This window comes from Garra rufa, chromosome 15 (genome assembly GCF_049309525.1).
Source record: "Garra rufa chromosome 15, GarRuf1.0, whole genome shotgun sequence".
NCBI lineage: Eukaryota > Metazoa > Chordata > Actinopteri > Cypriniformes > Cyprinidae > Garra > Garra rufa.
Window position 1 is genome coordinate 14,388,079 of NC_133375.1, and position 16,819 is coordinate 14,404,897.

Genomic DNA, 16,819 nt, shown 5'->3' on the forward strand with positions numbered 1-16,819 from the left:
GCACATGGAGAATGTCTCATCGCATCATCCCATTTAGTACGTAATGTTTTAATGTCTCTTTTTTTCGAGGAACTGGTTTATGCTTTGGTAATACAAAGCATAGTTTTGGTTTTAGAGACAATACTTGGCAATCCTGTGATGCAAAGCTGAATTTTCAGCAGCTATTACCCTCAGGCTTCAGTGTTACATGATCCCTCAGAAATCATTCTAACTTTTAAACGGTAGTGTATAATCACTACACTACACAACACTTCCAGATACTGAAGATGTGTTCTGGAACTCACCAAAAGACTGAAAAATTTTAGATGAAAGAAATGATTATTTTCTCGCGCAGCTAAATGATTTGACTTGAGCTACTTCTTCACTCGCAATTCCATTTCTTTTCACAGAGAGATAATCACTCTGTCAAGTCCAACAGAGAAAGTTTATTCTAAAGCCTATCAACTCAAGTACTTTTGGACATCTGGATGTAATCAATATAATTATGCACAAAACTACATATTCAAAATATTTACGGTTAGTCTGCAAATGTAATTCCAAACCAGAATTTATTTCAAAATGAGTCCATGTGTGCGAAATTTCAAGAGCATGGGAACTGTTTTTTTGGCTTTAAAGATAAGGCAAAATACTATGGTTCTCCAAACCCTGTAAGCATTTTCCACATCCTGAACTAAAATTCCCCACACACACACTCAAATCATACCTACCTGGAAGTTTAATGTGTGCTTTCCATGTCTTGGAGTCTCCTCTTGTGTAGAACTCCACATATCCGCCATGAGGGTTGGAGTAGACAGAGAAACCGCTTGAGATGACTTTACCTCCGGATGCAATCGCAAAACGAGACTCTACATCGTTATTTTTCCAGAAGAAGGAAAATGTTATCCCTGTCCAGGAGTAAGAATTAAACAAAGCTTTAGTGTTGAGCACAAGGTATTGTGACACAATAATAATCCTTAATAAGTATTACTACTAACACAATGATTATTAAAACATTATTTAAGAAATGTTAACCAGAATTTTTTTATTAAAATTTATTTACCAGAAAAATGTAAATACACAAACTAGTTCTGAAGAAAAAAAAACTAATTTTATAAAATCAATTAGACATGCTTTTGATTAATAAAATTTCATGAAACCATTAAAATCGAATCCAGAAAATAAATGGAAAACACAGAATTTGGTAGAAATAAAACTTAAAAAAAAAAAAGGATTTTATAGGGCATTAAAATTTTATTCAATTAATGTTAAATTCTGTAATTTTAAATGATATCAATTAATTAGGCATGCTTTTTGGTTAACATTTCCAATTTAACCATTAAAACAGAAAAAAAGAAATCCAGAAAAATGTAAACGGAATTTGGGAAAATAAATAAAAATAGATTTCATCGGGTCCTATGTGATTTGATGCTCAAATAATTGCATTTATTAATTAAAAATAATTACATTTTCCTTTATTATAAAAACAATGTTTTAATAATAATTTTTAACACAATATATGTGACCCTGGACAACAAAACCATAAGGATCACAGTTATATTTGTAGCAAGAGCCAAAAATACAATGTATAGGTCAAAATCATCGATTTTTCTTTTATGCCAAAAATGATTAGGATATCAAGTAAATTTCATGTTTCATGAAGATATTTTGTACATTTCCTACTGTACATATATCAAAACTTAATTTTTGATTAGTAATAAGCATTGCTAAGAACTTCATTTGGACAACTTTAAAGGCGTTTTCTCAATATTTTGATTTTTTTGCACCTTCAGATTTCAGATTTTCAAATATTGTCCTATTCTAACAAACCATACATAAATCAAAAGCTTATTTATTAACAGCTTTCAGATGATGTATAAATCTCAATTTCAAAAAAAAAAATTACCTTTATGACTGGTTTTGTGGTCCAGGGTCACATATTACAAACATAATATCATTTGGTGTAAATTTAAATGTAAATTGAAAATAATAATAAATGAACAAACAACAAAGAGTGATGATTTAATCCTCTGGCTAAAACCAAAAACCAAGCTCTTTTTCCAATACGTACTGATATCTAACTTTAAACAAAAGCTTCTTTATTAGATCCAGGCCACTTCATCACAAACAATATTGCAAGTCTTACTTCGGTCAAGCCCTGAAAAAGTAAATATAAATACAACATATTCTCTGTTTTTGAGAGCAAAGGAATGTGCGCTGATGTGAGCAGATGAATAACAGATGATATCAGCTTTCACGCACAAAACGCTTGATGTAAGCTGATATATTTGCTCTTGAGCAATATAAACTTCATTTTGAACCATTAGCCTTTATTACATCATGTATAACCTGAGCAACACATTACTCAACTGTCATACATCTGACCGTATGACCATATAAAGATGTTCACGCACCTCTATAACAACAGAGAAGAGTGTAAAAGGACAATAAAAACTCACCGGCAGGTCCGCACAGGGTAGGATCACTTATGCATGAGTCTTTATAGTTGCCAAAGTGAAGGAAAGTGGCCCCGTTATCACCGTTTAGATAGATGCCCTTATTCACCATTCCTTCTACAATGTCTACATGACGAGAAAGCAACCAAAAAGATTATAACACTTGAAATGAACATCAGGATGCATGCAAAAGCCTAATTGGTCATCCTTTCCTTTTTTTAAATCGACCACAAATGGAAATCTGGGTGAATAATCATTGATAGTCTAACTGAAAAGAGCTGTTTTATGCTTGACAAAGTCATTTGTTCATGTGATGTACTGACTAGAGACTTTATGAGGAAATCCTAACCTTTCACCCATGTAGTAAAAATATGAGCATTTTACTCCATTCTCTAAAACAAGAGCAGATCTCCTGACTTAAAAGGATCTGGGGAATTAAAAATCCCCCGTTTGAACAACTGAACTACAGATGATTCACGATAGTCTGTTTTTTTGTCAATGGTAAGTTGTTCTTCTGTCAGTGTAGTGACTTTGTTAAATAGCTCCTCTGTTTTTAGACCTAAAAAGCCAGGATCTGTGGATCGCTGTGGGAGCCGCAGCACCATCGCACCTCATGAATGGATGAGTTGAGAGAAGAGATGATCATGGAAAAGAGTGCTCAGTGAAGACACAGTGGATGGCAGAAGACAGAGAGGAGACAGAATGAAGTATGGAGCGAGTGAACAACAGTTGTACTGTGGGGGCAGAGAGATAAAGAGGTACAGAGGACCAAACATCCATCTATGCAGTGAGATCCAGGGCATGCCTATGAGAAGTATATGTGCAGAAGTACCTTAAATGTGGCTTTTTAGAGCAAAGGCAACTGAACTATCAATTTAATGGGTTCCTTCAGTAAAAATACTGGACATAAAAGAGATCTGAATTACAAAATCACATACTGTAAGCAGGCCGTGCTGATATTAATATGCTGTTAAAATTATCAGTTTTGAAGTCATTGAAAGGAATGCTATTTTTATTATTGATTATTTTTATTTTATTTATTTTCTAATTTTTAAATAAAACAAATTCCTAGATGTTGAAACTTTCAGACTATACACGATTGTTTAAAAGTTTGTGGTCAGTAGGATTTTTTTTTAAAGAAAATTGTATACATTTATTCATCAAGGATGCATTACATCGATCAAAAGTGATGGTAAAGACAATGTTACAAAAGTTATTTTGAATTTTCTATTTATCAAAATACCTAAATTTTCACAAAAATATTAAGCAGCACAACGTCTAGGTTACGTAGGTAACCCTCGTTCCCTGAAGGAGGGAACGGAGACGTTACATGGGAATTCGCTTAGAATCCAATCATCTCTGAGCCTTATACAAAAGGCCAATGAAAATTGGCGAGTGGCATTTGCATGACGCGCCACGCCCCGTACATACGGGTATAAATAGCGACGTCATGCGCCAGTCAGACAGGTTCTTCGCTGAGGAGCCGGATTGAGCCGGCGTCAGCGCGACGACAGGGACGTGGCAGGGGATGTAACGTCTCCGTTCCCTCCTTCAGGGAACGAGGGTTACCTACGTAACCTAGACGTTCCCCTTCAGTCGAATCACTTCGACGTTACATGGGAACTGACCCTATGGAACAAGCCACGTCCCTGCGCCGCGTTACGCAACGACCACGTGCCGGCAGGCGGACGTGTCAACAGGCGGACGTTAACGTAACCTTCCCAACGCCCTGGGGCCCGAGAAGGGGGGTCCCCAGGGATGCCAGAAACTGAAGCAGGGGTTGGGGGGGCGGAGACATGAATTCTGTCCATGTGAAAGTAAGAAATTCAATATATCCATAAGGGGGTTTTAGGGATATACGAGGGAAACAGAGGCCTTCTGGTTGACCCCTGGAAAAATATAGAGAAAAATAGCCACAACCTGCGGGGCGAAGGAGACCTGGCAGGAGCACAGTCAAGAGCTACTCCGCGTCTAGCCCGGACTGAGGGGCATGGAGGACCCAGGTTCGCCGGAGGGAACAAACTGGGAGATAGCGCACGGATCCACGTGGGAATGGCGCAGCAAGCCGACACTAGCCGTCCTCCCGGTCACCTGTCAGAACTCGGGAAGAGACGGCCTCTAAGCGAAGGTTGTAAAACCTGGCAAAGGTATTAGGTGTCGCCCAGCCGGCAGCTCTGCAGATGTCCGCTAATGAGGCGCCATGTGCCAACGCGTAGGAAGATGCAACACTCCGTGTGGAGTGGGCATGCAAGCCTAAGGGGCAAGGCTCTCCCTGATATAAGTAAGACAGGGAGATGGCTTCTACCACCCAATGCGCCAACCTCTGTTTGGAGACAGCATTCCCTTTCTGCTGACCTCCGAAGCAGACAAAGAGCTGCTCGGTGCGTCTGAAGTGCCGAGTGCGGTCTACGTAGGTGCGCAGAGCACGGACTGGACACAACGATGCTATAGCTGGGTCTGCCTCCTCCAAGGGCAGAGCTTGCAGGTTCACCACCTGATCGCGGAAAGGCGTGGTGGGAACCTTGGGCACATAGCCGGGCCGGGGTCTCAGGATGACGTGAGAATCGCCGGGCCCGAACTCCAGGCACGCTTCGTCGACAGAGAAAGCTTGCAGATCCCCCACCCTCTTGATGGAGGCCAACGCAGTCAGGAGCGCTGTCTTTAAAGACAGAAACTTAAGCTCAACTGAGGCGAGGGGCTCGAAGGGAGGTCCCCGCAGGCCCTGGAGGGCGACGGAGAGGTCCCAAGAGGGTACGAGGCGCGGTCTGGGAGGATTGATCCTCCTAGCGCCTCTGAGGAATCTCACGACCAGAGGGTGCTTCCCTAGGGATGATCCATCCACTGCATCGTGATGTGCGGCAATGGCGGCAACATACACTTTGAGAGTCGAAGGGGACAGCCTGCGTTCCAACTTCTCTTGCAGGAAGGAAAGCACTACTGCAATCGTGCATCTCTGTGGGTCCTGTTCTCGTGAGGAACACCAGTCGACGAATAGACCCCACCTCAGTGCGTACGCCTGCCTTGTAGAGGGGGCTCGGGACTGAGTGATGGTTTCTACCACGGCCTGTGGAAGGCCGGCGAGGTCTGAAGCGTCCCGTCCAGGAGCCAGACGTGCAAGTTCCATAGATCGGGACGTGGGTGCCAGATAGTGCCCATCCCCTGAGAAAGAAGGTCCTTCCTCAAGGGGATTTTCCAGGGAGGGGCTGCCGCGAGGGAATTGAGTTCTGGGAACCAGGTCCTGGCAGGCCAGTATGGGGCGACCAGGAGAACCTGCTCCTCGTCCTCCCTGATCTTGCACAGGGTCTGTGCAAGGAGGCTCACTGGGGGAAAGGCGTACTTGGGCCCCGGAGGCCAGCTGTGGGCCAGAGCGTCCCTGCCGAGGGATACCTCGTTGAGGGAGAAGAACTGCTGGCAGTGGGAGGATTCGGGGGAGGCAAACAGATCTATCTGGGCCTCCCCGAAATGCCTCCAAATCAGCTGGACTGTCTCGGGGTGGAGTCGCCATTCTCCAGGGAGGGTGGACTGCCGTGAGAGCTGATCGGCTGCATGGTTGAGTTCCCCCGGAATGTGAATGGCACGTAGCGATTTCAGCCACGTTTGACTCCAGAGGAGCAGACGGCGGGCGAGTTGTGACATGCGACGAGAGCGGAGGCCGCCCTGGCGGTTGATATAAGCCACAGTCGCAGTGCTGTCGGTACGCACAAGTACGTGCTTCTGACGCAACGTCGGTCGGAAGCGACGAAGGGCCAGAAGCACAGCCAGCAACTCGAGGCAATTGATGTGCCACTGCAGTCGAGGTCCTGTCCAGGAGCCCGAAGCTGCTTGCCCGTTGCACACAGCACCCCAACCCGTGGTGGAGGCATCCGTGTAAACCACGATGTGCCTGGACACCTGCCCCAGGGGTACTCCGGCCTGGAGAAAGGCAGGGTCTGACCACGGGCTGAACAGGCGGCGACACTGCGGGGAAACGCCAATCCGGAGTGTGCCACGGTGCCATGCCCGTCTCGGGACTCGGTCGTGTAGCCAGTGCTGAAGCGGTCTCATATGAAGCAACCCCAGCGGCGTTACCGCGGCCGCAGCTGCCATATGCCCCAGGAGCCTCTGAAAAGTTTTTAGAGGAACCGCTGTCTTGTGCCTGAATAAATCTAGACATCTCAGCACCGACTGAGCGCGCTCGTTGGTGAGACGGGCTGTCATGGAGACCGAGTCCAGCTCCACACCGAGAAAAGAGATCCTCTGCACTGGGGAGAGTTTGCTCTTTTCTCGGTTGACCTGAAGGCCCAGGCGGCTGAGGTGCTGAAGCACCAGGTCCCTCTGGTCGCATAGCACCTCTCGAGAGTGGGCTATCAGAAGCCAGTCGTCGAGATAGTTGAGGATGCGGAAACCTGACAGCCAAAGAGGGGCCAGGGCCGCTTCCGCAACCTTGGTGAAAACGCGAGGAGAGAGGGACAGGCCGAATGGGAGAACTTTGTACTGGTATGCTCGACCCTCGAACGCAAACCGAAGAAAGGGCCTGTGGCGAGGAAGAATCGAGACATGGAAGTACGCGTCCTTCAGGTCGATGGCTGCAAACCAATCCTGGGGACGAATGCATGTGAGCATGCGCTTCGTCGTGAGCATCTTGAACGGCAGCCTGAGAAGGGACCGATTCAGGACTCTGAGATCCAGGATGGGTCTTAACCCACCACTCTTTTTGGGCACGATGAAGTAGGGACTGTAAAACCCTGACCTCATCTCGGCTGGAGGGACAAGCTCGATCGCATCCTTCGCCAGTAGGACTGCGACCTCTGCACGCAGGACAGCGGCGTGGGTGTCTGAGTGGACACGAGTGTGAAGGACACCTCTGTACCTGGGCGGAGCTTTGGCGAACTGAATCGCATAGCCGAGACGTACCGTCCGTATCAACCACCGCGAGGGGCTGGGGAGCTGAAGCCAGGCCCCCAAGCGCCTCGACAGGGGTGTCAAGGGAACGTTGACCGACGTGACCGTGGTGGGGCAGCCTAGGGGGGGGACAGGAAGGGGAGACAAGCTGCTCTGAGCAGGGCCTACCTTCTTCCCAGGTTCCCGCGCTGGCGAAAGACAGCTCCGAGTCCGGCTCCGAGAGGGCATCCTGGTGCCGCCCGGAACGGGAACACGGGGCCGAGGCCCCGGAGGTGAAGGAAATTGCTCTTTTATTGAAGTTGTGGGTACCGCCGACCCGTGGGCCGGCGGCAGCGTTAAAGTGCACAACAACCCCCGGCCCTCCAGCGGGAGCGGGGACGTAGATGTTCTCGTCCCCTGAAGAACAAACTTCTCCACCTCCGGGTTGCCCGCGTCAGGGACGTTTCGCGGCTCTTTTGCGGGTGTTCTTTGCAGGTCCCTGAGAGGCGGGCGGCGCCGCACCCCCGCGGCCGGCTCGACGTCGGGCCGTCTCCTTCTTGGGTTCAGCAGGCGACGGAGCAGGTTTGGTGGGGGCCGCGGGGGGGCGCCCTCGGCGACGAGCGGGGGGAGGCTGAGCCACCGGCGGCGGGATGGGTTTAGACTCGCGGCGGGGCAAGATGTGTTGAATGGCCTCCCGCTGCTTCTGGACTGCCGAGAACTGCTGGGCAAAGTCCTCGACAGTGTCGCCGAATAGGCCACTCTGGGAGATAGGAGCGTCAAGAAAGCGAGCCTTGTCGACGTCTGCCATCTGGGCCAGAGTGAGCCATAGGTGTCGCTCCTGGACCACGGCTGTGGACATCACCTGACCAAGGGAACGCGCCGTGACCTTCGTCGCCCATAGGGCGAAGTCGGTGGCGGCGCGGAGTTCTTCCATAACCCCCTGGTCGGGACCACCCTCGTGCAGCTGTTTCAGGGCCTGGGCCTGATACACTTGGAGGATCGCCATAGCATGCAGGGCGGTGGCGGCCTGTCCAGCGGCGTGGTAAACGCGGCCCGCAAGGGCGGACGAGCGCTCGCACGCCCTGGACGGGAGATGCGGACGATCCCTCCAGGTGGCAGCGCCGCGTGGGCACAAGTGCACCGCCACAGCGCGCTCGACCCGGGGAATCGCTGCATACCCCCTGGCCGCCCCGCCATCGAGGGTGGCGAGGGGAGAGGAGCTGGGGCGGGGCCGTGATGAGAAGGGGGCCCGCCAGGATCTAGTCAGCTCCTCGTGCAGCTCCGGGAAGAATGGGACCGAGGGGGGGCGAGGTGGAGCCGCGGGGGCCCTCCCCAGGAACCAATCATCCAGCCTAGAAGGATCGGCCGGGGGCGCCTGGGGCACCTCCAAACCGATCCCCCTGGCGGCCCGGAGGAGCATAGTCGATAGCTCGACGTCCACCTCAGACGGAGCGGCCACCTCTGGAGGGGGCCGTGCCGCCGAAGCGTCCGCCTCGCCAACCGACTCTCCCTCTGATGCTGCGGTCGACATCTCATCCTCCGCAGGAGCACCGAAGGAGACGCTCAGCCCGCTGGGCGGGGAAGCGTACTGCTCCGGGAACTCGACGGGACCACGCTGTGTGACAGAAGACCGCAGGGCTTTCTGGGCCGGCGGTGCGTTCTGCACGGTGACAGTTAAGTCCCCCCCGCGTCTCGCCGCGGTGGCCGAAAAGCATTGACGGCTTAACGACAGACCGCGAGAGGAAGGCGGGGGGAGCCGCCTCGCGAACGAGCGGCGGGACTTCAGCGTGCTCATGGTCATGCATTCGCAATGAATGCATTCACCATCCATGAACGCTGCCTCAGCGTGCTCACTCCCCAAACACGTGAGGCAGTGATCATGTCCGTCCGCAGGAGGGAGGAAACTACCGCATCCTGAAGCGCACGGCCGAAAAGCCATTCTGAAAAGAACGTCTTGCGGCCGCGAGAAATTGCTCTTTTAGCTCCCGGTCTGCCCAGGGAAAAAGCCGCGGGGCGGCTGTGCACTCAACGGGACTTTCTCGCTGGAATGCAGTGCGGCTGTAATGGCCGTGAAAACGGCAGCCCGCAGGAGATCGCTGACGGCCGCCAAACAGAAAGCTCTTTTAGTCTTGGCAGCACGTCAGGAGAGAGAGCAGGAACTCTTTTGAAGAACTCTTTGTTGTTTTGTCTAGAAGTCTCGTAGAGAGAAAATAGCAGGCTCAACATCAGACGGATCTGAAGCGAAGAAGCTGTCTGACTGGCGCATGACGTCGCTATTTATACCCGTATGTACGGGGCGTGGCGCGTCATGCAAATGCCACTCGCCAATTTTCATTGGCCTTTTGTATAAGGCTCAGAGATGATTGGATTCTAAGCGAATTCCCATGTAACGTCGAAGTGATTCGACTGAAGGGGAACTATTTTTACCTTAATAATAAGAAATGGAGCACAACACCAGCATATTAAAATGATTTCCGAAGGATCAGGTGACACTGAAAACTAAAGTAATGATTCTAAAAATTCAGCTTTGCATCACAGGATAAAAATTACATTTTAAAATATATTAAAATAGACAACAGTGACTTTAATTGTAAAGATATTTCACAATATTACAGTTTTAACTACATTTGTGATCAACAAGTCTTACTAATCACTTACACTGTCATTCAAAAGTTTGGGATCAGTAAGATTTTTAATGTTTTTTTTTAATATAAAGTACTTATGCTCATCAAGGCTGTGTTTATTTCTTTAAAAAATACAGGAAAAAATTGAATATTGTGAAAAATTATTACGATGTAAAATAACATTTTCTGTTTTAATATACATTAAATTATAATTTATCTTCAGTGTCACATGATCCTTCAGAAATCATTCTAATATGCTGATTTATTTTTAATGTTGGAAACAGTTGTGCTGCCCAATTTATTTTTTTTCTCAGGATTTTTTGATGAATTTAAAAAAAAAAAAAAAAAAAAAAAGCATTTATCAAAAATAGTCTGGTGTCAGTACATTTTTATTCTTTCTATTTTTGATTTTCAATTTCTAAAAAGTGATAGCAAAGACTCAAGATTTTGAACAAAATCTGTTCTTTTTGACTTTTTATTCATCAAATAATCCAGAAAAAAGTATCACAGGTTCCAAAAAAAAAAAAAATTGGCAGCACAACTGTTGCCAACATTGATCATCCCAATAATAAATCAGCATATTAGAATGATTTCGGAGTAATGGCTGATGAAAATTCAGCTTTGCATCACAGGAATATATTCAAAAAAATCTTTTAAAGTATATTAAGATAGAAACTCTCACTGATCTAAAAAGTCTTACTGATCTCAAACTTTTGAACGGCAGTGTATATAAATATAATTAATATACTCGTAAAATAAGTAATATACGCTTATATTACTGACTGTAAACTCTTAATTTAGACTATTTAGTTTTTTCTTCGCTAATGAAATTAGAATTCACGTAGCAAACAAAGACAAGCGGAAGGATTCGAACTGTGGAACAAACATCGCAGGACTGTTATACTAAATATCAGCACTTTCCCATAGATTCAAACGGATGTCCAATTTTGGCTGGGACATTTGTTTTAAAAGAACTGACATAACAAATCACACCACATACAGCCGATTTCCAAAATGGGACAGGGTTTTCAAACGCAGTTTCACAAACACACTGGATCCAATAAAATCAGTCGTGAAGCTTATGAAAGATCTGATTTTCAGTGAAGAATGCCAGATTAAACAGCACCAAACAATGAATGCTTCAATTACTCTAATGTAAATGGTCATATATCAGAGTTTTTTTTAGTTTACTTTCTCCTAATGATGTCCTGCTGATATACAAGGTCTACATGAATGTATAGGCTCTAACGCTATTCCCCAAGTCCCATAGCTAGTAAGTGAACATGTGTAAGAGCCTCACCTACAGTGGCAGAAATGTTAGTGTAGGCAGAGTCATTGGTATACACAGAGGAAGAATTATGGGTAGTCAGGACAGTGTGGTTGTGGATTCTGACAGCTGTGATGGAGAGAACGTGGAAACAACAAAGAAAGTGAGACAGGAAAAAAACAAAAAACTGATGATTCAGCAACAGACACATGTACAATTGAGCAAAGAGATATGAAACAGAAACTCAAGCAGACATGAAGGACAAAATGACAAGGATTCAGATTTGAGGACTTCTTTTAGGTCTCCACATTGTGACTAAGAGGCCCAGAGAATTCCTCTCAGCCCTACATTTGTTCTGAATTAGCCGGCAACAGAACAACTGCCATACTGTACTTATACTGGGAACATACTCCAGCTATGGAACGACGTCTGGGTGTTTGTCCTACACGCACCAGTTGAGTATTTCAGAGATATCTGACTAGTGATGTACGTTGATGGATCTGGACAGCTAAAAATACAAGCGGACTAGTAAATCACAGAGAGAAGCTGTGTGTACTTTTGACACCCTTAAATGTCATAGTCATTTGTCTTCATCACAACTGAGGTAATCATGTAAGTCCTAAACATTTCGAATCAAATGAGGAAATCATTTTGTTTTAAGAACTGAAGACAGCTGCAAAGCCACAGAGATTTCTGCAACTAAGACGTGACCATAGAAGAATGTTAAACAGCTGTGGTGACAGCAAGAAGGAACGACAGAAAGAAAGAGAGAGAGTCAGACGAAAAGAAAGAAAGAGCAACAAAGCAGGTGTGAGATGTTAACATACTTATATTAGTCCCATTAACATGACCTGTTCTGTTCCCAATCTGGTCTGAAAGGCCGTGGATCCCTTCTACTGAATCCAGAGGCCAGTAGTGTGAAGCCGTGGCCAACACCTGCAGGCCTGAGCACAGCACACACATCCATATACACACATGCAAAACATTATAATGAGAGTTTGTAGTCAATCCAGCACCATTATTTCAACATTTCTGAGCTTGATTGTTTTCTGTTTATTCTTATTAAGGTTGACAGAGAGGCTCATGGAAATTATCTTGAGACAGTTCTACTGCATATTGGTTGTCACTGGTTCAGTCCAGTTTAAACTTGTCCCTGCTGGTTAGATTAGATTAAATATTTAATTCTATTTGTAATATTTTTTGTGCAGAGTAGCATCCAGTGCTTAACCTGGAGGTCCTTTTAATCACTACACCTGCCGTTTGAGAATCTTCCAAATCTGGAATTCACTATCTGTATTTAAAGACAGCTATTTTAGTTGTTAACAATCAACATATTCCTAAAATGAAAAGAGAAATTCCATTAACTTCCAAAGTGGCACAATTTTAAAGTTTTATCTTCTTGCTCTGCAACTTAAAAAAGAAGAGCTAGGCTATATTATCTTTCACTGTCTATATATTTAGCTTGTTTCTTTATTCATTTTCTATCATTATGAATTACCTATAAATGTCCTCATTTTCTGAGTTTCATAACATATGTCATAACGTTTCCCAACAGCCAAAAGATGATCTCAGCGCTGAATCAATTTTCCTCAGTCAAACGTATAATTTTATGAAACTAGATAAGATTTGGACCAAATGAGAAGCAGAAAGAGTTATTGTGGATGAAAAGGTTGGTCTATATTTATAGCTTTTTAGAAACTTGTGTTAAATGTCGACCCGTCGTTTATATTCGGTTTCCCACTACAAATACGTGAACTTTGAATAAAATGGACATTTAAATTCAGTTTCATTTGTCTCTGTAAATTCCCAGTGCAAACAATCATTTATGTTTATTATAGGCTAATATAATATAATGAAAACGCTGTGACGAATTAAATGAACCTTTTAAATTCAACATAGTTGAGAAAACGTCCTCCTCAGTTTAATTTCCGTACGGTTTTAATAGTGTATCATTTTGTTTGAAAAATAAAACAACAATTTTGTAGAAATTATGTTTTGACACATTTCCACAAGTTCTTTAAAAAAAAAAAAAACATACCGTTGTGAATTTCAACTGATCTTTTAACTTACCTGGATGTTTTGACGGTGATACCATGTCACTACGAACCTGAAAGAAATAAAAAAATTCAACTTATCAAGCGACTTGACATTAAAACCACATCAAACCCATATTAAAACATGTTTCTTCCGTCCACAAAAACAATTATCTCACCTGAAGGCTCAGGAGAGTCATAAGTAGGACTTTACAGTATATTAAGTCCATTGTTTTCAAAGGCGTTTAGGCAAATGTTAAAAAACGTAATAAAAAATATTGCGGCGTTAATGGTAAACGAACAAAACCATTGCGCTTTTATCAATGCAAAGATATTGTTGGAGTATATTTTCAAGAAAAGAAAAAATATGAGTGCGTCAGAATATTTCGTTTAAAATGCCAGCAGGTATAAAAATCACTTGTAGTTAATAACTAAATTCAGAGTTTGTAATCCATCGTCTTGGAGTCCGTGAGTATCACGCGCTGAGCTCGAGCTCTGATGAAGATGAAGAACAAGCGCTGCGCTCGCGCTCTCATCAGTGGGTTGAGCCCTTTGGGCGGTAAATGTTACTACACTGTTTTCTATGGGACACAAGTTGCTTTCCTGCAGGGGGCGTATATGGAAGCTCAACAAAACCGAGTCCTTCAATTGATTCGCATATTTGTTTTAGCGTGGATTACATTCGAGTTATGGTTTAAGTCTGTTCATTACACATAATTTTACCTGACATCTGAAAGGAATTTCGTTCCGTCAGTCTCTAGTTTATGTAGTAATCCCAAGCAGCAGTGACTGGCCCTTCCACAGCAGCGTTGAGAATAGTAACAGGTACCCCGTGACAACCTTTGTGGTGCGTCTCTAACTTTCTGGATGTAAACAATTTTTTTACGTGAATGATGACACCGAGAAATGCTACAGTGTATTGATAGGCTATTCAAATACACAGCAAACAATAAAAAAAAAAAAAACTTAAACTAGGCCCATTGTGAAATCTCCCTAGTGATATTCCACCCACTTTTTCTGCTCCAGTGATTGAACATCCGGATGTGGGAATTCTGTAATGATGTCATTTCTTAGATTGAAAAAAAAGAGCAGAGCTAAACACAAATGGATAAAAATGTGGTTGGTTATTCTGCCATAACGTTTGTTCAGAACAGGATGAAAAACAACAGGCAAGAATAATTTATTGTATTGTTTACAGTTTGTTTGAGAGAGAAAGATACCTTTCATCTTACAACTTTTCATTGTAGTAGCAATGAAAAATAAAATTAATACATTTCTAAACTTTTTTTTTTAATCGCTACTTCAGTAGGCAATTATGGACTTTGGGCGCCATCTTTTGGAAGTTGTGGGGGAAAACGCCCCTCTTAAGGACTGTAATTTTTTTCTGTGAAACCAAAGTTGAATGTGTCTAGAATATTTATCATAGTTTTAGTGACATTGACAACAGTTATAAACAAAGTATGAAAAATGTCCAGAGTTGGATTTGTAACAAATTAAATTAGTACCAAGGGGGCATTTTGCCCCATAGGCTTACTCCGGGTTGAAGAAAAAGGTGGATAGTGTACGTTTACAGCAATATCAGAGTGGGGGAGAGTGGGGTATAATGAGCCATTTTTTTTACTTGTGTGATCCTCAAGATAGGGGAAAATGAGGCAGAAGTGAAAATATGAAAATATCTAAACTAATTTCAGGATGTTTCATATTTTAAATTATCAGAATGCATCCATGACAAAGGGTACTGAAATTTGGCTTCTTATAAAAAAGTGCCTCAATTTGCCTCAGTTTAGGGGTAAGTTGACCCGAGTCAGGGGGTAAAATGCACCATCTGGGTGAAAACTGACCATCTGAAATTTTAAAGATAATATACCTCTTATAACTTAATCAAATTTCATTTTACCAACAGTCATATTTCTTTACTTAAAGCTAACTTAAAATAAAACCAATCAAATTAATTTTCAATCTTTAATTGTTTGCATTTCTGAAACAATATGTTGAACACCGAAGTTTTCACCGAACACCGAACCTTCCCAAAAACCTGGATAAATTTTGGATGTAACAGCAGTTACATCTGTTATGCTAAAATTTTTACTTTGACAAGCCAAAAAAAGTTTTTTGAGTAAATGGGTGCCTTCCACTCCTCCCATGTGTTTCTCTTTATCACAGTCTGGCAGAAATTGTGTGTGATTCCAAAAAACATGGTCACATGACCGTGTAAAAGTGTACAGCTGCCAAGATACAAGGGGTGGGCCAACCTACCCACTGGCTCAACTTACCCCACTCTCTTATATCATATAACTGATGTTCTACAAAACAAGTTTTAAACTTCAAGTTTTCTACATACTCTTGTCAACGTAGTCCATTACAACAAAACTTTATCCTGACTTTAACAAGGAAAGAAAAAAAAAATCGACACTTTTTAAACATAGACAAGCTGTTTGAAATGAAATGTGTGTTGGGAGAGTGTGTACACAACCACCCTAGAATGACAAATATCCACCCAGTAGTTTTCTTTTAATTAAGTAAAATAATTTGCCTCTTCTCATATCGAGCCGTTCTCAGATGCCTATCGTTGTGGCATAACACCGACAGAGGCCGCTCCTGCGATAGTTAATAGACAGTAGTGTTTTAGCATAGACCCGCCCAGAGTCAGAAGCAAACTGATGGCACTGAGGGAATGTGGTCGCCGATCTACCTAAATGGGTTCATGTTTATGTGAATCATTTCTCAACATACTGCTTTAAAAACAAAGTCCTTTTAAGACAAGTCATGTCACTCGGCGGCCATCTTTGAAACGCCTCTCGGGCATCCAAGTGCAGCTCCTATCTCTTTGAATGGGGAAACATCAAATTCTCTAAAACTGTTTGCCAAACTTACGATTAAATTTCATATTTGAAATCTCCAAAGAAATCCAACAACAACTGCCTCATAAATATAGTTCCTTGTGCTTTAATAGCGTTAAAAAACGCTTATTTTTCCGGCTAGATGAGCCAGTGCACATGCGCAGTACTGAACGCACGCCTAGAGCGCCGACTGTTTCTATAGCAACCGGGACTTCTAACTGCAGCTGCAGTGACGCGCTGACTTTACTCATCAACGATTGGCTCTTTCACTAAGAAGGCGGGGCTTCGCGGCCATGATGACCGTTGCATTTTTCCCCATTCAAAACTACACGAGTGACTTGTCTTTGGTATTCTATAGTCTTTGTTTATAAACGAGGGTCAGTTTAAAGCAGTTTTTGCGAAGCTGCTGAAAAATGGGTCTGTAACTATTCGCGTTCTTGCTTCATTTCCACCAGAAGAAGTGAGTGTAATTTCAATTTATATGAATCTTTGCTAATCACCTATTAAATAATGTGCTAAAGTTAGCGCGTTTCACGATGAATGCGGCTAAAGTGTAACTTACACGCTCAGAGAACATGGTTATGTCGTCTTCTCTATGTAAATCTCTCTCAATATAATTCATAATTGCACGTTTATAAAGAACAATGCATTAAGGTGATTGTCTATTTACAAACTGTGTAACGTTACATTGTAGTAAAACTACATTAAGCTTAGCTTTGTAACGCTAACGTTAGATGGTTTAAAACGGTGTCTGTTAATGATT

General features: G+C 43.8%; 1 protein-coding gene across 1 annotated transcript in view; it reads right to left on the bottom strand.

The window, feature by feature from the left end:
• The window catches only part of adgrd1 (adhesion G protein-coupled receptor D1), an 85,000-nt gene extending 71,303 nt beyond the window's left edge, over positions 1-13,697 (bottom strand). Inside the window, exons 1-5 of the mRNA XM_073819413.1 lie at positions 13,396-13,697; positions 13,254-13,290; positions 12,011-12,127; positions 2,436-2,558; positions 708-884 (exon numbers count right to left, since the gene is read on the bottom strand). Coding sequence (XP_073675514.1) covers positions 708-884; positions 2,436-2,558; positions 12,011-12,127; positions 13,254-13,290; positions 13,396-13,446 — 505 coding nt within the window. The 5' untranslated portion in view covers positions 13,447-13,697. The remainder of the gene's footprint in view (positions 1-707; positions 885-2,435; positions 2,559-12,010; positions 12,128-13,253; positions 13,291-13,395) is intronic.
• Positions 13,698-16,819: the final 3,122 nt, after the last annotated feature.